At 45.4% G+C, this 26609-nt stretch overlaps 1 protein-coding gene across 1 annotated transcript; it reads left to right on the top strand.

The window, feature by feature from the left end:
• The first annotated feature begins 12008 nt into the window (after positions 1-12008).
• LOC122936141 (tripartite motif-containing protein 54-like) lies at positions 12009-25029 on the top strand. Its single transcript, XM_044292176.1, has 5 exons — positions 12009-12264; positions 12341-12363; positions 19185-19309; positions 24616-24696; positions 24908-25029. The coding sequence occupies exons 1-5, from the start codon at positions 12121-12123 to the stop codon at positions 24955-24957; spliced, it is 423 nt and encodes a 140-aa protein (XP_044148111.1). The 5' UTR covers positions 12009-12120; the 3' UTR covers positions 24958-25029.
• Positions 25030-26609: the final 1580 nt, after the last annotated feature.

Here is a 26609-nt window from a genome sequence, read left to right on the forward strand (position 1 = left end):
TTATCCGAGGGGGATGATGCGATTTCAGGACATGGCGCCACGTTTTTCTGTGACCATGTTCATGTCGATATCCTCGGCTTCTGCTCTCCCGGATGTTACAGGGCTTGAACACACGGCAATTTATTTCCTTGGCATCAGCCACAGATCCTGTGATAATGCCACTTCCACATATTACACTGCTATTTACTGAATCTAGAACTGGACCAGAAAAACGTCCCCGTGTGAATGAGCCTGTGTATGAATGGAATACAATATGCTGGACTCACACGCAACACGACTGCCCCCCACGAAGAGGACCGCCCGACTTCAAAAGAGACAATGTGCCTCAGTTCCTTACACTGCTGAGGTAAAACGAAAGCTGAGCTCTGATTGGTTACCATAAAAGCTGAGCTCTGATTGATTACCATGAAAGCTGAGCTCTGATTGGTTACCATGAAAGCTGAGCTCTGATTGGTTGCCATGAGCAACTTAGTTTTACTGTAGGGCAGTATTGATGAATTATCCTATACAAACCACACAAGGGAAAGGGTTCTAGTTCCTGCAGCCTAATATACAGTACAGACCAAAAGCTTGGACACACCTTCTCATTCAAAGAGTTTTCTTTATTTTCATGACTATGAAAATTGTAGATTCACACTGAAGGCATCAAAACTATGAATTAACACATGTGGAATTATATACATAACAAAAAAGTGTGAAACAACTGAAAATATGTAATATTCTAGGTTCTTCAAAGTAGCCACCTTTTGCTTTGATTACTGCTTTGCACACTCTTGGTATTCTCTTGATGAGCTCCAAGAGGTAGTCACCTGAAATGGTCTTCACTTCACAGGTGTGCCCTGTCAGGTTTAATAAGTGGGATTTCTTGCCTTATAAGTGGGGTTGGGACCATCAGTTGCGTTGTGGAGAAGTCAGGTGGATACACAGGTTAACAGCACCTCAGATTAGAGACCAGGTCAATGCCACCCAGAGTTCTAGCAGCAGACACATCTCTAGAACAACTGTTAAGAGGAGACTGTGTGAATCAAGCCTTCATGGTAGAATATCTGCTAGGAAACCACTGCTAAGGACAGGCAACAAGCAGAAGAGACTTGTTTGGGCTAAAGAACACAAGGAATGGACATTAGACCAGTGGAAATCTGTGCTTTGGTCTGATGAGTCCAAATTTGAGATCTTTGGTTCCAACCACTGTGTCTTTGTGCGACGCAGAAAAGGTGAACGGATGGACTCTACATGCCTGGTTCCTACCGTGAAGCATGGAGGAGGAGGTGTGATGGTGTGGGGGTGCTTTGCTGGTGACACTGTTGGGGATTTATTCAAAATTGAAGGCATACTGAACCAGCATGGCTACCACAGCATCTTGCAGCGGCATGCTATTCCATCCGGTTTGCGTTTAGTTGGACCATCATTTATTATTTCAACAGGACAATGACCCCAAACACCCCTCCAGGCTGTGTAAGGGCTATTTGACCATGAAGGAGAGTGATGGGGTGCTGCGCCAGATGACCTGGCCTCCACAGTCACCGGACCTGAACCCAATCGAGATGGTTTGGGGTGAGCTGGACTGCAGAGTGAAGGCAAAAGGGCCAGCAAGTGCTAAGCATCTCTGGGAACTCCTTCAAGACTGTTGGAAGACCATTTCAGGTGACTACCTCTTGAAGCTCATCAAGAGAATGCCAAGAGTGTGCAAAGCAGTAATCAAAGCAAAAGGTGGCTACTTTGAAGAACCTAGAATATGACATATTTTCAGTTGTTTCACACTTGTTTGTTATGTATATAATTCCACATGTGTTAATTCATAGTTTTTGATGCCTTCAGTGTAAATCTACAAACTCTTTGAATGAGAAGGTGTGTCCAAACTTTTGGTCTGTACTGTATATACACTCACCTAAAGAATTATTAGGAACACCTGTTCTATTTCTCATTAATGCGATTATCTAGTCAACCAATCACATGGCAGTTGCTTCAATGCATGTAGGGTTGTGGTCCTGGTCAAGACAATCTCCTGAACTCCAAACTGAATGTCAGAATGGGAAAGAAAGGAGATTTAAGCAATTTTGAGCGTGGCATGGTTGTTGGTGCCAGACGGGCCGGTCTGAGTATTTCACAATCTGCTCAGTTACTGGGATTTTCACGCACAACCATTTTTAGGGTTTACAAAGAATGGTGTGAAAAGGGAAAAACATCCAGTATGCGGCCGTCCTGTGGGCGAAAATGCCTTGTTGATGCTAGAGGTCAGAGGAGAATGGGCCGACTGATTCAAGCTGATAGAAGAGCAACGTTGACTGAAATAACCACTCGTTACAACCGAGGTATGCAGCAAAGCATTTGTGAAGCCACAACACGCACAACCTTGAGGCGGATGGGCTACAACAGCAGAAGACCCCACCGGGTACCACTCATCTCCACTACAAATAGGAAAAAGAGGCTACAATTGCACGAGCTCACCAAAATTGTACTGTTGAAGACTGGAAAAATGTTGCCTGGTCTGATGAGTCTCGATTTCTGTTGAGACATTCAAATGGTAGAGTCCGAATTTGGCGTAAACAGAATGAGAACATGTATCCATCATGCCCTGTTACCACTGTGCAGGCTGGTGGTGGTGGTGTAATGGTGTGGGGGATGTTTTCCAGGCACACTTTAGGCCCTTGGTGCCAATTGGCCATCGTTTAAATGCCACGGGCTACCTGAGCATTGTTTCTGACCATGTCCATCCCTTCATGACCACCATGTACCCATCCTCTGATGGCTACTTCCAGCAGGATAATGCACCATGTCACAAAGCTTGAATCATTTCAAATTGGTTTCTTAAACATGACAATGAGTTCACTGCACTAAAATGGCCCCACAGTCACCAGATCTCAACCCAATAGAGCATCTTTGCGATGTGGTGGAACGGGAGCTTCGTGCCCTGGATGTGCATCCCTCAAATCTCCATCAACTGCAAGATGCTATCCTATCAATATGGGCCAACATTTCTAAAGAATGCTATCAGCACCTTGTGGAATCAATGCCACGTAGAATTAAGGCAAAAGGGGGTCCAACACTGTATTAGTATGGTGTTCCTAATAATTCTTTAGGTGAGTGTATATATATATATATATATATATATATATAATCCCAGGAAATCCACGGCACTTCCTTCAGTAAAAGCGTACATTTTTATTCACCAGATATACAACGTTTCGGTTCGCTCACTGGGACCTTTTTCAAGCAGTGATCTATATATGTATATCTGATATATAGCCGAAGGAGCCGGCTTCGCACGGCTATATTTAATGATTTGACCTTTACAGCAGCCTGCCCCTTTAACAGTGAGTACCACAGCACTCCACCCCCTTGACAGTGACCTCCACAGGGGCCCGTCCCCTTAACAATGACCTCTACAGCAACCGCTCCTTAACACTGACCATAGGTTACAGTCCCCTTAACTGACCTCCACCATTCCCGGCCCCCTTAACAGAGACCTCCACAGCGACTGCCCCTTTAACAGTGACTGCCACAGTACCCAGCTCCCATAACAGTGACCTCCACTGTAACCCGCCCCTTTAAGAGTGACCTCCATAGCAGACCGTCCCCTTAACTGTGACCTCCACAGCAGCCTGCCCCTAGGATGGCCACAGATCCGGTTTAGGCTGGACAGTCCGACTTTCAGACTTCCTGTCCTCCATCCGGCGCAGGGCCTGGACGGACACAGGGATGTTTGTTTGAACAGCTCACTCTCAGACAGCAGCACTGTGCAGTCTGAGCGTGAGCTGCAGGGAGAAAGTCACACTCCTTCCCACCCCTGGAGCTGACATAAGCAGATTTTTTTACCTTCATTATTTCATTTTTTCAATCCCTATCAGCTGCGGAGTGGAAGGGGCGTGGCTTACCGGATTGGGGGGCGTGATTTAGCTAGACTTGGGGACGGGGTTTTTAAGTCCGTCTTTTGACGGTGGCCTGAATGGTCACCCTACCTGCCCCCTGAACTGTGACCCCCACAGCACTCCGCTCCCTTAACAGTGTCATCCACAGCGCCCTGCCCCTTTAAAGCTGACCTGCAGCAGTGAAGAAAAATGGCTGGGTTGTTATAGAAACCTGGTGTAAAACTGTGTGTTTGTGGAGACTAAGGACCTGCGAGCTTCTATTGGTTGATGAGGGACATGTGACCGTGTGTATGGAAGTTGAGATATAAAGAGAAAGTCCTGCAGGCTTCTATTGGCTAATGTAGGTCATGTGTTGTAGGTACATATTTTCATTTTTTGGGAATATCTCAGGAACGGCACGAGCTAGAGAGCTGAGACCGGTGTGAAACCTTCCCGGACACCTGATGTACCTGTGTGACAAATTTCGTGATTGTAAATGCGACGGTGCGGATTCCTTTGGTGGACACACATACACTCAGCTTTATATATTAGAATATATATCTACACTGCGTATACTGTACCCGCTTTATATCTATACTGCGCATACTGTATCCGCTCTATATCTACACTGAGTATACTGCACCCGCTCTATATCTATACTGCGTATACTGCACCCGCTCTATATCTATACTGCGCATACTGTATCCGCTCTATATCTACACTGAGTATACTGCACCCGCTCTATATCTATACTGCGTATACTGCACCCGCTCCATATCTACACTGAGAATACTGCACCCGCTCTATATCTATACTGAGTATACTTTACCCACTCTATATCTACACTATACTGTACCCGCTCTATATCTATACTGCGTATACTTTACCCGCTCTATATCTGTACTGCGTATACTGCACCCGCTCTATATCTATACTGAGTATACTGCACCCGCTCTGTATCTATACTGCGTATACTGTACCCACTCTATATCTACACTATACTGTACCCGCTCTATATCTACACTGAGTATACTGCACCCGCTCTATATCTACACTGCGCATACTGTACCCGCTCTGTATCTATACTGAGTATACTTTACCCACTCTATATCTACACTATACTGTACCCGCTCTATATCTATACTGAGTATACTTTACCCACTCTATATCTACACTATACTGTACCCGCTCTGTATCTATACTGCGTATACTTTACCCGCTCTATATCTACACTATACTGTACCCGCTCTATATCTATACTGCGTATACTTTACCCACTCTATATCTACACTATACTGTACCCGCTCTATATCTATACTGCGTATACTTTACCCGCTCTATATCTACACTATACTGTACCCGCTCTATATCTATACTGAGTATACTTTACCCACTCTATATCTACACTATACTGTACCCGCTCTGTATCTATACTGCGTATACTGCACCCGCTCTATATCTACACTATACTGTACCCGCTCTATATCTATACTGCGTATACTGTACCCACTCTATATCTACACTATACTGTACCCGCTCTATATCTATACTGCGTATACTTTACCCGCTCTATATCTACACTGAGTATACTTTACCCGCTCTATATCTACACTGAGTATACTTTACCCGCTCTATATCTACACTGAGTATACTTTACCCGCTCTATATCTACACTGAGTATACTGTACCCACTCTATATCTACACTGAGTATACTTTACCCGCTCTATATCTACACTGAGTATACTTTACCCGCTCTATATCTATACTGCGTATACTGTACCCACTCTATATCTACACTATACTGTACCCACTCTATATCTATACTGAGTATACTTTACCCACTCTATATCTACACTATACTGTACCCGCTCTATATCTATACTGCGTATACTGTACCCACTCTATATCTACACTATACTGTACCCGCTCTATATCTATACTGCGTATACTGTACCCACTCTATATCTACACTATACTGTACCCACTCTATATCTATACTGCGTATACTGTACCCACTCTATATCTACACTATACTGTACCCGCTCTATATCTATACTGCGTATACTGTACCCGCTCTATATCTATACTGCGTATACTTTACCCGCTCTATATCTACACTATACTGTACCCGCTCTATATCTATACTGCGTATACTTTACCCACTCTATATCTACACTATACTGTACCCGCTCTATATCTATACTGCGTATACTTTACCCACTCTATATCTACACTGAGTATACTTTACCCGCTCTATATCTACACTGAGTATACTTTACCCGCTCTATATCTATACTGCGTATACTGTACCCACTCTATATCTACACTATACTGTACCCGCTCTATATCTATACTGAGTATACTTTACCCACTCTATATCTACACTATACTGTACCCGCTCTATATCTATACTGCGTATACTGTACCCACTCTATATCTACACTATACTGTACCCGCTCTATATCTACACTATACTGTACCCACTCTATATCTATACTGCGTATACTGTACCCACTCTATATCTACACTATACTGTACCCACTCTATATCTATACTGAGTATACTTTACCCACTCTATATCTACACTATACTGTACCCGCTCTATATCTATACTGCGTATACTGTACCCACTCTATATCTACACTATACTGTACCCGCTCTATATCTATACTGCGTATACTGTACCCACTCTATATCTACACTATACTGTACCCACTCTATATCTATACTGCGTATACTGTACCCACTCTATATCTACACTATACTGTACCCGCTCTATATCTATACTGAGTATACTTTACCCACTCTATATCTACACTATACTGTACCCGCTCTATATCTATACTGCGTATACTGTACCCACTCTATATCTACACTATACTGTACCCGCTCTATATCTATACTGCGTATACTGTACCCACTCTATATCTACACTATACTGTACCCGCTCTATATCTATACTGCGTATACTGTACCCACTCTATATCTACACTATACTGTAACCCGCTCTATATCTATACTGCGTATACTTTACCCGCTCTATATCTACACTGCGTATACTGTACCCGCTCTATATCTATACTGCGTATACTGTACCTGTTCTATATACTGCATATACTTTACCCGCTCTATATCTATACTGCGTATACTGTACCCACTCTATATCTACACTATACTGTACCCACTCTATATCTACACTATACTGTACCCGCTCTATATCTATACTGCGTATACTGTACCCACTCTATATCTACACTATACTGTACCCACTCTATATCTACACTATACTGTACCCGCTCTATATCTATACTGCGTATACTGTACCCACTCTATATCTACACTATACTGTACCCACTCTATATATCTACACTATACTGTACCCGCTCTATATCTATACTGCGTATACTGTACCCACTCTATATCTACACTATACCCGCTCTATATCTATACTGCGTATACTTTACCCGCTCTATATCTACACTGCGTATACTGTACCCACTCTATATCTACACTATACTGTACCCGCTCTATATCTATACTGAGTATACTTTACCCACTCTATATCTACACTATACTGTACCCGCTCTATATCTATACTGCGTATACTGTACCCGCTCTATATCTACACTGCGTATACTGTACCCACTCTATATCTACACTATACTGTACCCGCTCTATATCTATACTGCGTATACTGTACCCGCTCTATATCTATACTGCGTATACTGTACCCACTCTATATCTACACTATACTGTACCCGCTCTATATCTATACTGCGTATACTGTACCCACTCTATATCTACACTATACTGTACCCGCTCTATATCTATACTGCGTATACTTTACCCGCTCTATATCTACACTATACTGTACCCGCTCTATATCTATACTGCGTATACTGTACCCGCTCTATATCTATACTGAGTATACTTTACCCACTCTATATCTACACTATACTGTACCCACTCTATATCTACACTATACTGTACCCGCTCTATATCTATACTGCGTATACTTTACCCACTCTATATCTACACTATACTGTACCCGCTCTATATCTACACTATACTGTACCCGCTCTATATCTACACTGCATATACTGTACCCACTCTATATCTATACTGAGTATACTGTACCCGCTCTATATCTACACTATACTGTACCCACTCTATATCTACACTATACTGTACCCGCTCTATATCTACACTGCGTATACTGTACCCACTCTATATCTACACTATACTGTACCCACTCTATATCTACACTATACTGTACCCGCTCTATATCTATACTGCGTATACTTTACCCACTCTATATCTACACTATACTGTACCCGCTCTATATCTACACTGCATATACTATACCCGCTCTAAATCTATACTGCGTATACTGTACCCGCTCTATATCTACACTGCGTATACTGTACCTGTTCTATATACTGCATATACTTTACCCGCTCTATATCTATACTGCGTATACTTTACCTGTTCTATATACTGCATATACTGTACCCGCTCTATATCTATACTGCGTATACTGTACCCACTCTATATCTACACTATACTGTACCCGCTCTATATCTATACTGCGTATACTTTACCCGCTCTATATCTACACTGCGTATACTGTACCCACTCTATATCTACACTGCGTATACTGTACCTGTTCTATACACTGCATATACTTTACCCGCTCTATATCTATACTGCGTATAATTTACCTGTTCTATACACTGCATATACTGTACCCGCTCTATATCTATACTGCGTATTCAGTACCCACTCTATATGCTGCATATACTGTACCCACTATATATATATATATACTGTCCCCATTCTATATCTACACTGCGTATACTGTACCGGCTCTATATCTACACTGCGTATACTGTACCGGCTCTATATCTACACTATACTGTACCCACTCTATATCTATACTGCGTATACTGTACCTGTTCTATATACTGCATATACTGTACCTGTTCTATATCTACACTGCGTATTCAGTACCCACTCTATATGCTGCATATACTGTACCCACTATATATATATATATACTGTCCCCATTCTATATCTACACTGCGTATACTGTACCGGCTCTATATCTACACTGCGTATACTGTACCGGCTCTATATCTACACTGCGTATACTGTACCCGCTGTATAGCTATACTGCATATACTGTACCCGGTCTATATCTACACTGCATATACTGTACCCGCTCTATATTTATACTGTGTATACTGTACCCGCTCTATATCTATACTGCATATACTGTACCCGCTCTATATCTACACTGCGTATACTGTATCCGCTCTATATCTACACTGCGTATACTGTACCTGTTCTATATACTGCATATACTTTACCCGCTCTATATCTATACTGCGTATACTTTACCTGTTCTATATACTGCATATACTGTACCCGCTCTATATCTATACTGCATATACTGTACCTGTTCTATATCTACACTGCGTATTCAGTACCCACTCTATATGCTGCATATACTGTACCCACTATATATATATATATATATATATATATTTACTGTCCCCATTCTATATCTACACTGCATATACTGTACCCGCTCTATATCTATACTGCATATACTGTACCCGCTCTATATCTATACTGGTTATACAGTACCCGCTCTATTTATACTGTGTATACTGTACCCCCTCTATCTATACTGCGTATACTGTACCCCCTCTATATCTATACTGCGTATACTGTACCCGCTCTATATCTATACTGCGTATACTGTACCCGCTCTATATTTATACTGGGTATACTGTACCCGCTCTATCTATACTGCATATACTGTACCCACTCTATCTATACTGCATATACTGTACCCGCTCTATAATGGGTATACTGTACCCGCTCTATATTTATACTGTGTATACTGTACCCCCTCTATATCTATACTGGGTATACTGTACCCGCTCTATATTTATACTGCGTATACTGTACCTGCCCTATAGCTATACTGTGTATACTGTACCCGCTCTATATATATATATATACACACTGTGTATACTGTACATCCTCTATATCTATACTGAGAATACTCTACCTCCTCCATATCTATACTGAGTATACTGTACCCACTCTATATCTACACTGCGTATACTGTACCCGCTCTATATCTACACTGCGTATACTGTACCCGCTCTTTATCTCTACTGCTTATACTGTATCCAGCATATCTATACTGCGTATACTGTACCCGCTCTATGCAGGTGCGCTGTTGTAATGGGGTGGGGTGTTGTAGTAATGGGGTGGGAGGCTGTAGTAATGAGGTAGGGCGCTGTAGTGATGGGATGTGGTGCTGGAGCCAGTAAAGATACTAATGAGAAGAATGGGGCGCCGCATTTGCAGTATCAGTAGTAAACTAATGGGTTTTAGAAACACGCAATTGTGCTGACCAGGCGATGATGTGAAAAGTCACTGTAGATCGCTTTACCAGTTATTTGCAATCCCGACCAGTGGGCGGTTATCCTGGGCTGCAGCCGTGGTCCTCTGTGTTGCCCCCAGGGCGAACGGCAGGTATATATTGAAAAAAAGGTCAGGATCACTGAAGCAAGGGGAGGTGGGCTGCTGTAGTAATGAGGTGTGCTGCTGTAGTAATGGAGGTTGTCGCTGTAGTAATGGGGTGGGGCGTTGTTATAATAGAGGTTGGCGCTGTATTAATGGGTTGGGGGGCTGTAGTAATGGGGGTTTGCACTGTAAAGGGGTGTGGTGCTGTAGTAATGGGGTGTAGTGATGTAGTAATGGGGTGTTGTGCTGTAGTAATGGGGTGTAGTGATGTAGTAATGGGGTGGGGTGCTGTAGTAATGGGGGTTGACGCTGTAAAAGGGTGTGGTTCTGTAGTACAGAGGTGTAGTGATGTAGTAATGGGGTGTTGTGCTGTAGTAATGTAGTCTGGCGCTGTAGTAATGGGGTGTAGTGATGTAGTAATGGGGTGAGGCGCTGTTGTAATAGAGGTTGGCGCTGTATTAATGGGTTGGGGAGCTGTAGTAATGGGGGTTTGCACTGTAAAGGGGTGTGGTGCTGTAGTAATGGGGTGTAGTGATGTAGTAATGGGGTGTTGTGCTGTGGTAATGGAGTGTAGTGATGTAGTAATGGGGTGTTGTGCTGCAGTAATGGGGTTTGCACTGTAAAGGGGTGTGGTTCTGTAGTACAGAGGTGTAGTGATGTAGTAATGGGGTGTTGTGCTGTAGTAATGTAGTCTGGCGCTGTAGTAATGGGGTGGGGTGCTGTAGTAATGGGGGTTGACGCTGTAAAAGGGTGTGGTGCTGTAGTAATAGGGTTTAGTGATGTAGTAATGCGGTGGGGCGCTGTAGTAATGGGATGGGGCGCTGTAGTAATGGGGGTTGACGCTGTAAAAGGGTGTGGTGCTGTAGTAATGGGGTTTAGTAATGTAGTAATGGGGTCTGGCGCTGTAGTAATGGGGTGGGGTGCTGCAGTAATGGGGGTTGGCGCTGTAAAGGTGTGTGGCTCTGTAGTACAGAGGTGTAGTGATGTAGTAATGGGGTGTTGTGCTGTAGTAATGTAGTAATGGGGTCTGGCGCTGTAGTAATGGGGTGGGGCGCTGTAGTAATGGGGGTTGACGCTGTAAAAGGGTGTGGTGCTGTAGTAATGGGGTGTAGTGATGTAGTAATGGGGTGGGGCGCTGCAGTAATGGGGGTTGGTGCTGTAAAGGGGTGTGGCTCTGTAGTACAGAGGTGTAGTGATGTAGTAATGCGGTGGGGTGCTGCAGTAATGGGGGTTGACGCTGTAAAAGGGTGTGGTGCTGTAGTAATGGGGTGTAGTGATGTAGTAATGGGGTGGGGTGCTGCAGTAATGGGGGTTGGCGCTGTAAAGAGGTGTGGCGCTGTTGTAAATGGGTGTGGCACTGTAGTAATGGGGTGTAATGATGTAGTAATGGGGTGTGGCTCTGTAGTAATGGGGTGGGGCACTGTAGTGATGGGGTGGGGTCTAATAAAATGAGTTTGTCAATAGCAGAAAAATAAAAGTTGCTACTGTTACATACTGGTAAATCTAATTTCCTGACAGGTGATACTGTCACTGGTGTATCTAAGCTTCTCACATGGATACTGCCTGCTAAGCCTATGTAGAAGAAGCTTCTGCCTTTATAACCCGCCTTTCTCCCTCCCGTCCATCTCTCGGTGACAGGACAGCAGCCGCCGGCAGAAGCAGCTCCTCAGTCAGCGCTTTGACTCCTTATACAACATCTTGGAGGAGAGGAAGAAGGAGCTTCTGCAGATGATCACCCGAGAGCAGGAGGAGAAGCTGCAGTACGTCAGGGGTCTGATCCGCCAACATGGAGACCACCTGGAGGTCACATCTAAGCTAGTAGAGACAGCCATACAGTCTATGGATGAACCACAGATGGCACAGTTCCTGCAGGTGAGATTTTGGCAGAGGAGCCTCGGTGGAGGGGTCGCCATATACCATGTCTCATGTGTCCTCTCTCTTCTTACAGCACGCAAAGGAACTGATCAAGAAGTGAGTATTAGCCTGGGAGAAGCAAGAGGTCTCCAATGGAGAGTCATGTTCTGTGATGTTATGTCTCCTCATGTGCAGCCGTGTCCCATCCTGTCTGGTCACGTCCCTTCCATGTTCCTCTGTCATGTCTCATCATCTTCTTCTAGATCCCATCATGTCTTTTTAGGATCCATCATACCCAAAATCTCAGCATTAGTTATGGACGAACATCGTCCGGGACAATTCGCGAACGCGATCGAGCGATTAAATGTTCACGAACCGCAAGTTCGCTGCGGGCCCCATTCACTTTAATGGCAGGCGAACCTAAAAAACCTTGAGGTCAAATTTGCAGCCACCAAACACTTAGTAAAAGTGCACAAATAGTCCCACAACATGGACAGTGACATACCATAGGGGGGGGGGGGCATTTTTATGCGTCTTAAAGGGAAATTCTCAGAAATGTGCCCTGCTGGAGCCTAGAAATTTTTTATTTTAGGCCACGGGAGTACAGGCCCCAAAAATTTGGCATTCACCTGACGGAAAACATCAAGTAATTATGTGGCTGGAGGTACAGTACAGACCAATAGTTTGGACACACCTTCTCATTCAAAGAGTTTTCTTTATTTTCATGACTATGACAATTGTAGATTCACACTGAAGGCATCAAAACTATGAATTAACACATATGGAATTATATACATAACAAAAAAGTGTGAAACAACTGAAAATATGTCATATTCTAGGTTCCTCAAAGTAGCCACCTTTTGCTTTGATTACTGCTTTGCACACTCTTGGCATTCTCTTGATGAGCTTCAAGAGGTAGTCACCTGAAATGGTCTTCCAACAGTCTTGAAGGAGTTCCCAGAGATGCTTAGCACTTGTTGGCCCTTTTGCCTTCACTCTGCGGTCCAGCTCACCCCAAAACATCTCGATTGGGTTCAGGTCCAGGTTCAGGTGACTGTGGAGGCCAGGTCATCTGGCGCAGCACCCCATAACTCTCCTTCATGGTCAAATAGCCCTTACACAGCCTGGAGGTGTGTTTGGGGTCATTGTCCTGTTGAAAAATAAATGATGGTCCAACTAAACGCAAACCGGATGGAATAGCATGCCGCTGCAAGATGCTGTGGTAGCCATGCTGGTTCAGTATGCCTTCAATTTTGAATAAGTCCCCAACAGTGTCTCCAGCAAAGCCCCCCCACACCATCACACCTCCTCCTCCATGCTTCACGGTGGGAACCAGGCATGTAGAGTCCATCCGTTCACCTTTTCTGCGTCGCACAAAGACACGGTGGTTGGAACCAACGATCTCAAATTTGGACTCATCAGACCAAAGCACAGATTTCCACTGGTCTAATGTCCATTCCTTGTGTTCTTTAGCCTAAACAAGTCTCTTCTGCTTGTTGTCTGTCCTTAGCAGTGGTTTCCTAGCAGATATTCTACCATGAAGGCCTGATTCACACAGTCTCCTCTTAACAGTTGTTCTAGAGATGTGTCTGCTGCTAGAACTCTGTGTGGCATTGACCTGGTCTCTAATCTGAGCTGCTGTTAACCTGCGACTTCTGAGGCTGATGACTCGGATGAACTTATCCTCCGCAGCAGAGGTGACTATTGGTCTTCCTTTCCTGGGGCGGTCCGCATGTGAGCCAGTTTCTTTGTAGCGCTTGATGGTTTTTGTGACTGCAAAGTTTTCCCAATTTTTCGGACTGACTGACCTTCATTTCTTAAAGTAATGATGGCCACTCGTTTTTCTTTACTTAGCTGCTTTTTTCTTGCCATAATACAAATTCTAACAGTCTATTCAGTAGGACTATCAGCTGTGTATCCACCTGACTTCTCCACAACGCAACTGATGGTCCCAACCCCATTTATAAGGCAAGAAATCCCACTTATTAAACCTGACAGGGCACACCTGTGAAGTGAAGACCATTTCAGGTGACTACCTCTTGAAGCTCATCAAGAGAATGCCAAGAGTGTGCAAAGCAGTAGTCAAAGCAAAAGGTGGCTACTTTGAAGAACCTAGAATATGACATATTTTCAGTTGTTTCACACTTGTTTGTTATGTATATAATTCCACATGTGTTAATTCATAGTTTTGATGCCTTCAGTGTGAATCTACAATTTTCATAGTCATGAAAATAAAGAAAACTCTTTGAATGAGAAGGTGTGTCCAAACTTTTGGTCTGTACTGTATATTAGACAGTCATTGGATATACATTTTACTGCAGGCCAGTACAAATAGATGTCAAATACATATGTTTAAAAGAACAAAAAATATAAAATTGGATTAAGAACATGGCTAACGTAATCCCCCCTCTTGAAAAAAACCCAAATGATAATACTTGAAATTCGATAACACGTGGTCATCGTCAACAGGTGTTGAATTCCTCCGAGGTCCCAAACATTAGGCATTCACCGGACAGAAAAGAATAAGTAATAATGTGGCTGGAGGTATTTTAGAAGGTCATTCAATATCAATTTTACTGCAGGCCAGTGTAGTACAAGCCACAAACATTAGGCATTCACTGGACAGAAAAGAACAATTGATAATGTGGCTGGAGGTACATTAGGCGATCACCATATAACAATTTTACTGTTGGCCAGTGGACTACAGGCCCCAAAAACTATGCATTCAACTTACTTAAATGATCAAGTGATTATGTGGCCGGAGGTATATTAGACGGTCAATGGATATCAATTTTACTGCAGGCCAGTGTAGTATAGGCCCCAAATATTAGGCATTCACCGGACATAAAAAGAACAAGTGATTATGTGGCTGGAGGTATATTAGACAGTCATTAGATATCAATTTTACTGCAGGCCAGCACAAATACATGTCAAATACATGTTTAAAAGAACAAAAAAATATAAAATTGGATTAAAAACATGGCTACCTAAATCCCCCCTCTTGAAAAAAAAACAAATGATAATAGTTGAAATTCGATAAGACATGGTCGTCACAGGTGTTAAATTCCTCTGAGATCCATGCCTCATAAATTTTTAGAAATGTGAGGTAGTCCACACTGTCGTGAGCTAGGCGAGTGCGCTTATCGGTCATGATCCCCCATGCTGCGCTGAACGTCCTTTTGGACAGGACACTCGACGAGGGGCAAGCCAAGAGTTCCATGGCAAATTGTGCAAGCTCTGGCCAGAGGTGAAGCCTGCACACCCAGTAGTCAAGGGGTTCCTCGCTTCTCAGAGTGTCAACATCGGCCGTTAACCCGATGTAGTCCGCACCTGTCGGTCTAGGCGTTTCCTGAGGCTGGATCCGGAGGGTGGCTGTCAATGGGTTGGCTGCAAGAATGATCTCATATCCGAAGTGACCAACACATCTTCAAATCGCCCTCTTCTTGCATGCGCTGTAGGATTGGTACCTGCACCTGTTTCTATGTGAGTGGAAATTCCTCTGCCAGCGCCCGCAAAAGCAGAAATGCAGCAAGGCCTGGAAATGCTGCATTCTGACAGCCCTCTGTGATGGTGGTAACATGTCCGCCATTCTGTGTTTGTTTTGGTCTAAGTACGTTGCCACCCAGTACTGGTCCTTTTACAGAGTTCGTACAGGTAGTCGTTAATGGCACGTTTCTGCTGGAGCAGCCTATCAAGCAGATAAAAGGTGGAGTTCCAGCGCGTCGGGCAGTCACAAATCCGACGTCTGATGGGCAGGTGGTATCGCCGCTGAACGTCAGCAAGGCGAGCCATGGCCGTATAAGATCTTCTAAAATGGCCAGAGATTTTCCTGGCCTGCCGCAAGACGTCCTGGACCCCGGGGTATTTGGCAATCTATCGCTGCACGACTAAGTTCAGGACGTGTGGCATTTTGCCCTGTTTCAGCGTGCTCAGAAGATTGGCACCGTTGTCGCACACCACTTTACCAACTGTCAAATTGAGCGGGGTTAGCCACTGATCGGCCTGTGACCGCAGAGCTGAAAGGAGTGCAGGACCGGTGTGGCTCTTGGCTTCCAGGCACAACAGCCGCAGAACAGCATGGCAATGTCTCACCTGGCATGTCAAATAGGTTCTGGGGAGCTTGAGGGGTGCAGCGGAAGAGGCGGTAGCAGTGGAAAAGGAGGAGTCAGCCAAGGAGGAGACGGAGGATGGAGTAGGAGGAGGAAGTAAGAAGAGGCAGGCCTGCATTCAATCCATCACGGTAACACCAAATCCACACGGGTTACATGCTTGACGGCCGTCAGCACCTAGTGGGTAGTAAAAGTTATTTTTTACCTTCCCTGCCCGTGTTTGTGGTCAGATGTATCTTGGCACTGACACTGTGTGCCAGAGATATATTAACTTGCCGCTGAACGTGGCCATATAGTTCAGGGATGCCCTTCTGGGAAAAAATATTTCCTCCTGGGGACCTTCCATTGTGGTGTTCCAATGGCCACAAATTTTTTAAAGGCCTCCGAGTCCACCAATTTATATGGCAGTAGTTGGCGGGCTAGCAGTTCTGACAAGCCAGCGGTCAGCCGTTGGGCAAGAGGATTATCCGGTGTCATCATTTTTTTTACACTCATTTGGGCTAGGAAAACCTGCCTTGTGCCAGATAAACGCGACGCACGGTGGAAGGTGGAGTGGAGGACAAATGGGAGGAGAGACGAGAAGGAGAAGAGACAGAACGTTGAGCGCCAAAAGTGTGGCTTTGTGGGTTCTGACGGCGTTGCTCCAACTGGGCTTGGTGATGGGAGGCTAGGTTCCTTCTTAAGGTGGTAGTTTTCAGTAGTATTGGACCACCATTCATAACCGATAACTCTAAACTTGCTATTGTGCCTTTGATATAGGACAGCCCCAAGTCCTTCTTGAGATGCATCACAGTGAAGTATAAATGGGTTGGTATCCGGATACCCCATCACTGGTGGCTTAACTAACAAATCAATCTGTCTCTCCAGTATTTTTGATGATGGGCAGTCCCATTGATGGGCTGATGTGCAGGAAGTTGACTTTTGCCCTTCTGTTTAGATTTATCTATTTTTGCTTTCTTTTCTGTGGTTGATGGTGAACTTGTAGATCATACTGTGGAGCGCCAATCCCAGAGAAATTCTGAATATATGTCCGGTAGTAGGACAGAAGACCTAGTCTTTTTTTCTAAGCTCTCCCACTGTTGATGGAGGTTAGTTTTTCAACGCCATTACTGGATCATTTTCAGCTGGATCCATAGTGTAGCCATCACCAGACACAATCTTACCTAAGAAACAGACTTGTCTTTTGAACAGCTCACATTTCTGTTGGTGTTAGCTTGATTCCATGCTGTTGATAGCGCCGAAGCACAGTCTGTACATGTTCTACATGTTCAGTGAAAGACTTACTATGAACCAGGTTGTCATCAAGATATGGTTGACAGATAGTATCTCTCAGGCCTTCCAAGCATTCTTCGATGTTTCTCTGAAATTCTGCAAGGAGCTGAGCAGAGCCCAAAAGGAATACAGATCCATTCATATAATCCCCAAGGTATTATGAAGGCTGTCAAAGGCCTACTGGATCCCTCCATAAATCCTTGGTGGTAGGCTGTTCCTTGATCAAGCACAGAAAGCCAAGAACGTCCTGATAAGCTATTCAGTATATCTTGGATTCTAGATATAGGATGACGGTCAGGAACGGACTTCTAGAGTCACAGCAGTTCAGCTCTTTATGAAGTGGTTTAGGCATAGCAGTATATGTCTTTGTAACAGGCGTGGTATCTTTTAGATTAGTCTTTAATTGTAATGAAGGAATATCAGACTGATCTCTGGAGAACGCATGACATTCTTCTCTTAACATCTGCTCTACTATGCACTGTTCTTCTGCATCAAGATGGTCTATAGGAACCGGAGGAACCCGTTCCTCTTTAACGGAAGACACTCTCTGGTTTGTCAACATTTTCCAATGATTGAATGCTTGTGCTGAAAGAAGAAACCTGAACAGATTTTATTCCAGCTCAGTATACTGCGTTGACTGTTTCCATGTGACCCAACACAGTATTTGGATCTGTGTTGGGGTGTGGCTTAAATTGGCCGGTATTTTTTGTTGGGAAAGATGGCGACCCTACTTGAGATAGATGGTCCCACTCTAGTGTCATATTACAGGACCTCCCTTCTCCTAGTAAACTGGTGTGTACTACAGTAAGTGTCCCCCAGAAACACTCCCCTGAAGATAGATGGTCCCCCTCTGGTGTCATATTACAGGACCTCCCTTCTCCTAGTAAACTGGTGTGCACTACAGTAAGTGTCCCCCAGAAACACACCCCTGAATTAGATGGCCCCGCTCTAGTGTCATATTACAGTACCTTGCTTCTTCTAGTAACCTGGTGTGCTCTACAATAAGTGTCCCCCAGAAACTCTCCCCTGAAGTAGATGGTCCACTCTAGTGTCATATTACAGGACCTCCCTTCTCCTAGTAAACTGGTGTGTACTACAATAAGTGCCCCCAGAAACACTCCCCTGAAGTAAATGGTCCACTCTAGTGTCATATTACAGGACCTCCCTTCTCCTAGTAAACTGGTGTGCACTACAGTAAGTGTCCCCCAGAAACACTCCCCTGAATTAGATGGCCCGCTCTAGTGTCATATTACAGTACCTTGCTTCTCCTAGTAACCTGGTGTGCTCTACAATAAGTGTCCCCCAGAAACTCTCCCCTGAAGTAGATGGTCCACTCTAGTGTCATATTACAGGACCTGTATATTGCTATTCTGGCACCTGTTCACATTACCATTTTATGAGGGTGGGTCTCTTCACATATCTCACATGTTTCATCCTGTTCCATTGCATCTTGTAGAGTGAGCCAAGCTCCATTGTGTGGTCTGTCTTCTCCCATCTCCGCCATGTTTCATCCTCTCCCCCATGTTTTGAGTGTATTTATCCATATTGTTTCCACAGGATCACAGATATGTCCAAGGTTTCCACGATAGACCGTCCAGACCCCGGCTATGAGAACATGGATCACTTCTGTGTTAATGTGGATCTTGTGTCCGAGATGCTTAGGACCATCGACTTCCACCCCGGTGAGGGCAGTCTGCACCGACAACATGATTTACTGTGGAGGCAAAATACACCGCGGTCCTGTGCTGATATCCAGTCCTGAGATCCCCGTGTAATATCACACATGTAATACACACCTCCCCGTGTAATATCACACATGTAATACAGACATCCTCGTGTAATATCACACATGTAATACAGACATCCCCGTGTAATATCATACATGTAATACAGACATCCCTGAGTAATATCACACATGTAATACAGACATCCCTGAGTAATATCACACATGTAATACAGACATCCCAGTGTAATATCACACATGTAATACAGACATCCCAGTGTAATACAGACATCCCTGTGTAATATCACATATGTAATACACACATCCCTGTGTAATATCACACATGTAATACAGACATCCCCGTGTAATATCACACATGTAATACACACATCCCTGTGTAATATCAGACATGTAATACAGACGTCCCCGTGTAATATCACACATGTAATACAGACATCCCCGTGTAATATCAAACATGTAATACAGACATCCCCGTGTAATATCAAACATGTAATACAGACGTCCCCGTATAATATCACACATGTAATACATGTTAATTATAGTGGATGGCACTCCTGGTGTGTGGTTTTCGGTGCTCAGTGGAAAGGGTCAGTCAAAATATATATAAAGACCACGGCACTCGATTAGTCGTTTTTCAAGATTAATTCATTTATTTGTTGTCCATCCCAAATAGGATCTTTTTTTGTATTGCAAGTGGCCAACGTTTCGGTCCTACTAGGACCTTGATCACGGCCTGATGCGAGGGATCATAGGAACCGGGAGGACGCGGCTTTAAGTAGATATGAGGGAGGTTTTTATATATATTTACACATGTAATACAGACATCCCAGTGTAATATCGCATATGTAATACACACATCCTTGTGTAATATCAGACATGTAATACAGACGTCCCCGTGTAATATCACATATGTAATACAGACGTCCCCGTGTAATATCACATATGTAATACAGACGTCCCCGTGTAATATCACATATGTAATACAGACGTCCCCGTGTAATATCACACATGTAATACAGACATCCCCGTGTAATATCAGACATGTAATACAGACATCCCTGTGTAATATCAGACATGTAATACAGACATCCCCATGTAATATCACATATGTAATACAGACGTCCCCGTGTAATATCACACATGTAATACAGACGTCCCCGTGTAATATCAGACATGTAATACAGATGTAACGGTCAGCAGAGGAAGAGACCGTAGAGCAGGACTCAAGTACAGTGCAGCAGACAAGGAGGCTGAAGTAGAAACCGGCTTTATTAAAAGAGAACTCTAACTGCCGGAGAAGCAGATTTACAATATGAACAGCTTGGGAATTCACAATAAAGATAATGGAAATTTGCATAAAGAACACAAATAAATCACAAACACAAGTACAGACAATAGCAGGCTACTCTCTTCTAGGTAGTCCTATCTGTCCCCGCTACCCGGGGTGCACCTCTACGGTGCACTAAACTAAATCCTATTCCACTATGCCCTAGCTCAGGTTAGCATCAGTGCACTCACAGTTCGGTGTCCGCACATGCAGGCAGGTACAGTCTGGGTCCCGATCTGGTTGCTTGCTTGCTTCAGCGTGGCTCAGCTCTGGCCTCTCTTTGTAGTCTCTGTAACTCTGGTTAGAGATAATCAGCAGCTCTGGAGGTGTAATCAGGCAGGGCCTGGAATCCACTCACAGTTCCTCTGGTAAGTGCCTCACACTACAGCAGTCTCTCTTCTACACCAGGACACATCATCTCAGTCAGAGAGCAAACACACTCTAATGTCCCAGATACTGTGTCAGCAGGCAGGGAGCAATCACTCTAATCTTCCCTGTGGATCTCCCTCTCAGTGCACAGCGTCCTTCTTCCTGTGTACTCAGACACCTTCAGCCCAGGCTCTCTGCTCAGCCCGGGAAAAACACTTAACTCCTTGTCCTCTGGAAACAACTCCTCTCACTGTCCTACTCAGCCACTGGTACTTGCCAGTACCCACTTGCTAGATCCAGGGTGGAGAAGTATTTGGCTCGTCCTAGAGCCGTCAGAGACTCCTCGATGCGTGGCAGAGGATATGAGTCTCGCGCAGTGCAAGCATTCAACCGCCGGTAATCCACACAAAATCGAATAGTGCCGTCCTTCTTCTTGACAAGCACCACTGGGGCTGCCCAAGGGCTCTGGCTTCCCCGCACCACTCCGGAATCTATCATCTGTTTCAATAGCGTCTTCACTTCCTGGTACAACTTGGGCGGAATCTGTCGATATCTCTCCCGAATTGGTGGAGTGTCCCCCGTCGGTATATCATGTGTGATAGCATTCGTGCAGCCAAAGTCATCGGCGTGGCGGGCAAACGCAGCCTGATTCTCCCACAGCATGGTTTCAACTGCTCGCTGTTGGTCTAAACTGAGAGCCTTAACATCTATCTCCATTTGACCCAAGATGGTTCCCCCATTCCATTCTGGGGTCGGCGCCTCTTCTGCACTGGCAGTAACTGCCAGGGTCCAACCAGCATCCCCTACCGGAGCTAGAGTCACTTCTCTCTGACTCAGGATTTCTCCCTGATGTAGGTACACACGAGCCAGTTCCACCCCTGGCGTCAAGGGAACTTCTAGATATCCCACATTCACAGCTCTTATGGGTACTCGTCCATTCTGGACCACTCCCAGTGTCCGGGCCACCAGGACGTCCTGACCCAGCTCTCCTAGGCCTGTTGGTTCAACGAACACCTCCATGCCTTCAAGATTACGGAAAGTTCCCACGGGTAACGTCAGCACGGTCTCCCGACCAGGGGGAAGGGTGAAGGTAGCCTTTCCTGGCGCTCGGATCGTTCCCACCGCCTGGTGTGCTGGTACACTTTTCTGTGTTCCACAAAAACAGATTAGCCGTTGAAATGCTTTCTGGGTAGGTTTGTGCGGGGTGGCTTGTTTCCAGTAACCCGGCCCCCGTTTGGTGAACATGATCTGATCCAATTCTCGCAGGATATTCATGCCCATTATCACCGGCACATCTTCTTTGAACGTTTCGGGGACCAACAAGATACCTTTCCGCCCCACTTCCTGTCCACATAGCCGTACATTCATCCACACGACCCCTGTGACAGGAATCTGTTGTTGGTTAGCCGCTGTAACCCGGACCAGTGTCTCTCGTTCTGGCTTGGCCAGCGCTTGAAAGTAACGGTAGAAGAATGACTCGGGCATAGTTGTCACCTGAGACCCAGTATCCACTAAGCAGTCGACAGGAACACCTTCGAACTCAGCTCGTATAGTGGGGCACCCTGCGACCAGGTGTTCGGAGCTTTGCTGGGTAACTTGGCTCTCCACCTCCCCTGCAGTACGCCCCACTACTGCAGGGGTCGGTAGTTTAACGGCGGCTCTTGGCGTCCAGCTGGATTATTCCGACACTCTCTGGCGAAATGTCCTAGATCTCCACACCGCCAACACTGTGCCCCTTGACGGCCCACTTTTTGCCTGCGAGTGGGAGGTGCCCTCAGAGCTTGGCTGGATGGCCCCACTGAAGGGTAATGAGGGGCTTGATGGTACGGTAAACTAGCATAAGGGCATTCGGGTGTAGGAACCCACGGAGTCGCCTGATAGGTTTGTTGTCGGGCTGGATAGGCAGCCTCAGTAGTATGGCGCAACTCTATCCGTTTCTCCAGGTGTGTCAACTTTTCGTGCATGGCACTCAGGGAGCTCTGCAAGTCTTGTACCACTCTGACCAGGACTTCCTCATTTCTCGTAACCCCGGGGGGTGTAACGGTCTGGGTCCGTATTACTCCAGAAGCATAGCCGTCTTCTTTGTTTCGCGTCACGGCCTCTGCCAAAATTTGTCGAAAGGTTAGGGTAGGGTCTACTCTGACTCGTTCCCGCAGAGCCTGTTTCAGGGGATTGCTGTAGAGCCCCAGAATAAATTGTTCCCGCAGTATCCGGTCTATGGGTCCCATGCCAGTAACCCCATCTGCCTCTTTTTTTTGTACCTCGGCCAACACTTCCTGTAGGGCTGTAGCGTACTGAGAGACACCTTCGTCTTCCCGTTGAATCCGGTAAAAAAACTTCGCCCGGAGGTGCCCTGCACTGGCTGTTTCCCCATATATTTCTTCCAGGAATCTCACCATCTCTTGCAATGTATTGCGCGTGGCTTCTGGTTGTAGGAGAACATTTCTTCGGGCCTCACCCTCAAGAGCGGCCAAAGCAATTTCTACTTGTAGTTCTGGGCTGACATTGTAAATCCTAACAGCACTCTGTAACCTTGTCACCCAGTCTGACAGTGTCATGTTCTGGCCATCAAATTTGGGTAGCAAGTTGAACAACGTGCCAATAGGAAGGGCCCTTGCAAGGGTTCCACCATTGCCTGAGGTACTCACATTAACATCATGCACATTGCCTTCAGCCGCCTCCATCTCTGTGACTGTACCCTGCTCGCAGCGCCACTTGTAACGGTCAGCAGAGGAAGAGACCGTAGAGCAGGACTCAAGTACAGTGCAGCAGACAAGGAGGCTGAAGTAGAAACCGGCTTTATTAAAAGAGAACTCTAACTGCCGGAGAAGCAGATTTACAATATGAACAGCTTGGGAATTCACAATAAAGATAATGGAAATTTGCATAAAGAACACAAATGAATCACAAACACAAGTACAGACAATAGCAGGCTACTCTCTTCTAGGTAGTCCTATCTGTCCCCGCTACCCGGGGTGCACCTCTACGGTGCACTAAACTAAATCCTATTCCACTATGCCCTAGCTCAGGTTAGCATCAGTGCACTCACAGTTCGGTGTCCGCACATGCAGGCAGATACAGTTTGGGTCCCGATCTGGTTGCTTGCTTGCTTCAGCGTGGCTCAGCTCTGGCCTCTCTTTGTAGTCTCTGTAACTCTGGTTAGAGATAATCAGCAGCTCTGGAGGTGTAATCAGGCAGGGCCTGGAATCCACTCACAGTTCCTCTGGTAAGTGCCTCACACAGACATCCCCGTGTAATATCAGACATGTAATACAGACATCCCCGTGTAATATCACACATGTAATACAGACGTCCCCGTGTAATATCACACATGTAATACAGACATCCCCGTGTAATATGACACATCTAATACACACATCCACGTGTAATATCAGACATCCCCATGTAATATCACATATGTAATACAGACGTCCCCGTGTAATATGACACATCTAATACAGACATCCTCGTGTAATATCACAAATATCTGATGATTTACCCTCCGGTGAGAACTCGTTTGTCACATGTTTCTGTTATGTGTTTTGTAGCTGCTCAGGGGGATGAAGAAGAAGAGATATTTGATGTGGATGAGGTGGAAACTGAAGAGGAGAGGCCTGTATCTACAGAGGGTGAGAGCTGAGGCCCTCATGTAAAAATAAATGGCGGTGTGGCCTAAAGGAGAGAGATGTGATGTCATCAGTGCTTCCTGGAGGGTCCCCATGTGCTGGAGATAGGCCCCGCCCCTCATTCATTATTTCTGTATTATAATACACTGTATATGGAGCAGAGGTAAGTGACTCTCACATGAGACTAACTGACTTTTTTCTCATCTGTTTCCAGACTCTGGTCCCAGGCAGAAGACAGCGACCCCCCAGCATGGCGGGGTGTAGGGTGTCGGGGGTGACCGTGGATAATTCTGTAATAACATTATAATAGAGTGAAATAAATCTCAAAACCTGTGACTATGAAGTCTCTGCTGTCACCGCCACATTACACGGGGGTCACGTGACATCTTCTGTGCTGACCATTCACACGTCTGGCCTCCACCACATCACACAGGGGTCATGTGACATCTTCTGTGCTGACCATTCACACGTCTGGCCTCCACCACGTTACACGGGGGTCATGTGACATCTTCTGTGCTGACCATTCACACGTCTGGCCTCCACCACATGACACGGGGGTCATGTGACATCTTCTGTGCTGAACATTCACACGTCTGGCCTCCACCACATCACACAGGGGTCATGTGACATCTTCTGTGCTGACCATTCACACGTCTGGCCTCCACCATGTTACACAGGGGTCATGTGACATCTTCTGTATTAACCATTCACACGTCTGGCCTCCACCACGTTACACGGGGGTCATGTGACATCTTCTGTATTAACCATTCACACGTCTGGCCTCCACCACGTTACACGGGGGTCACGTGACATCTTCTGTGCTGACCATTCACACGTCTGGCCTCCACCACGTTACACGGGGGTCACGTGACATCTTCTGTGCTGAACATTCACATGTCTGGCATCCACCATGTTACACGGGGGTCATGTGACATCTTCTGTGCTGAACATTCACATGTCTGACCTCTACCACGTTACACGGGGGTCACGTGACATCTTCTGTGTTAACCATTCACACGTCTGGCCTCCACCATGTTACACGGGGGTCATGTGACATCTTCTGTGTTAACCATTCACACGTCTGGCCTCCACCACGTTACACGGGGGTCACGTGATATCTTCTGTGTTAACCATTCACACGTCTGGCCTCCACCATGTTACACGGGGATTGGTGCAGTAGAAAGGTAGTTTAAAGAATCAGGCCAGAAGTAAACGTATAGCAGTCTCTGTTTAACACCCAGCAGTATAAAGTACAAAGTGCAGTTTCTGGCACCAGCTGAGGAGGTATGGTAAAGGGTTGGATGGCTATTTAGTGGCACTTGTAGATATAGGTGTCCACTGTGTGATTCAGGATTGATGTTAGCCTGGCCTAGTGGTGGTTTGAGTGATGGGTGTCTGAGCCACGGTCCATCACATGCAGCAGTGTCTGTTAAGCTGTAATTTCACTGATCACTCTGCAGTCTTCAAGCACTGTTGCTTTTAGAAGCTGTGTTCTGAATAATGAAGATGTCATAGGAGAATTGGATAAGGCTCCTAGAAGTAGGAGCTCTGACATGTGCTTCCTCTCCCTTTACTAGCAGGACTAGAACTCCCCCTCCTGGCAGGAAGTAGGAGCAGCCCACTCCTACCAAGAGGGGAACAACAGGGTGGTTATCCCTGTTCCTGCCAACCATTGCCTCCTCTGCTGGGATGAACAGCCAAAACATAACAATACATAATAAAACACAATAATTGCAGATACTCCCAGGTCTGGGGTACTGCATACCCCCTTGATAAAAGGCAAGCCATCCTCAGGCTGTGCTTGTGGTACCTCCCAGCAACAGGTGACCAAGCTGGCTCCCTCGTTCCCAATACTTTGGAAAGAAAAGGTTAAAGCATAAGTGCATACATATATACAAAACAAGGCCTAGGCTAAG

Source organism: Bufo gargarizans, chromosome 4 (genome assembly GCF_014858855.1).
Source record: "Bufo gargarizans isolate SCDJY-AF-19 chromosome 4, ASM1485885v1, whole genome shotgun sequence".
NCBI classification, from domain to species: domain Eukaryota; kingdom Metazoa; phylum Chordata; class Amphibia; order Anura; family Bufonidae; genus Bufo; species Bufo gargarizans.